Source organism: Trypanosoma theileri (genome assembly GCF_002087225.1).
Source record: "Trypanosoma theileri isolate Edinburgh chromosome Unknown TM35_Tth_1_V1, whole genome shotgun sequence".
NCBI classification, from domain to species: Eukaryota; Euglenozoa; class Kinetoplastea; order Trypanosomatida; family Trypanosomatidae; genus Trypanosoma; species Trypanosoma theileri.
Window position 1 is genome coordinate 356,408 of NW_021639843.1, and position 1,213 is coordinate 357,620.

The following is a 1,213-nucleotide window of genomic DNA, read 5'->3' on the forward strand; positions in this document are numbered from 1 at the left end:
GTACGATCGGATTATGTTTGGTGGTGTCTCTTTTATGCTCTTCCTCATCCTGCTGAATGTGGTCTGCTTCTCATAATATGTCTTGTGGTGTGTTTGGTGTCATTTTGCATTTTCTCTCTTTGCTTTTATATACGTGGTTTTGTTTTGTTCTTCATTAAATGTGTTACTTCTTGTGCTATATAATGCAAGGTGGATTTTAGTATTACTAATGTCTGGAGGTTGTGTGCTTGCGTATGTACTCCTTTTGTAGCTGTGTTGTTACGACCCTTTGTGATGTCTCTTTTACTCTTATTCCGCTTTACATGCTGTTAAGAGTATATGGCATCCTCACATATGCAAGGAGTGTGTTGCTGGTTGTGTTTGTGGTGGCAATGCAGGTAAAACACACACACACACACACACACTTGCACACTCACAGAATGAGAATCTGTGCGCTATGGTGGGGTTCCCACTTGCCGTAGCGCAGTTGTGAATGTGCCGTGGATCAGTGTGAATCACTGTGACTGCAGTCTGTCTGTAGGGATAAAAACGTGTGGCATACCGATTTGCTTTTTACAGCGCCTAGGGCACCATATGCTGATTTCTGATAATTTTGATAAACTGGACCTTCTGTGGTCCATCCTCCTCCTGCTTCTCTGCGCTCCCACATACTTCCCCATACTCCATGTCTATAGAAACTAAGGGACACAAGGATGCCGTTCAAAATCGCACCCCGCCTACGCAGCATGCCCTTGCTGTTGTTTTGTGTGGTGCCCACTATTGTTATATGCATATACACCGTATTCTGGTATGGGGGCATATCATCACCCCATTTATCAGAAGAAATTGTTTCTCCTGTCCAAGAAAGACTGACACCCGCTCTGGATGATAGTGATTATAATCTGAATTACTCTGCTTACCTTCCAGAAACACTGTCAACTATAGTGAAGTCGCGCACGGAATCGTGGAGAGCGGATAGTCTGTCGATGATGCTACAGCCACGAGAGTACCGTCGCATGACGTGTGCCCAGCTGCGCGCACAGCACCAGCGTGAGATTTCAATTGCCGCTGGGCGCAAAAAGCACTCCAAGAGACCTGGGCGCGGTCGTCGAGAAAGCTTGCATGTAGGTCCACATCCCGTGTGCGGACGCTACCTGCTCTCACGTCTAACGGGTGGGAAGCACCGCTATGTGTTTGTTGTGCGTACCGGGCGCCCCCAGCCGTCACAGTTGCC

At 47.4% G+C, this 1,213-nt stretch overlaps 2 protein-coding genes across 2 annotated transcripts; both read right to left on the bottom strand.

Annotated features, from left to right (window-relative positions):
• Window positions 1–484: 484 nt before the first annotated feature.
• On the bottom strand, window positions 485–799 carry TM35_000012330 (uncharacterized protein; the record flags this gene model as incomplete). Its single annotated transcript, XM_029020914.1, has 1 exon — window positions 485–799. One exon carries the CDS (start codon window positions 797–799, stop codon window positions 485–487), a length of 315 nt encoding a protein of 104 aa, XP_028887422.1.
• Window positions 800–918: 119 nt separating this feature from the next.
• Window positions 919–1,212, bottom strand: TM35_000012340 (uncharacterized protein; the record flags this gene model as incomplete). Its single annotated transcript, XM_029020915.1, has 1 exon — window positions 919–1,212. A coding segment is annotated over one exon (294 nt), but the record flags the coding sequence as incomplete, so codon positions are not given.
• Window position 1,213: the final 1 nt, after the last annotated feature.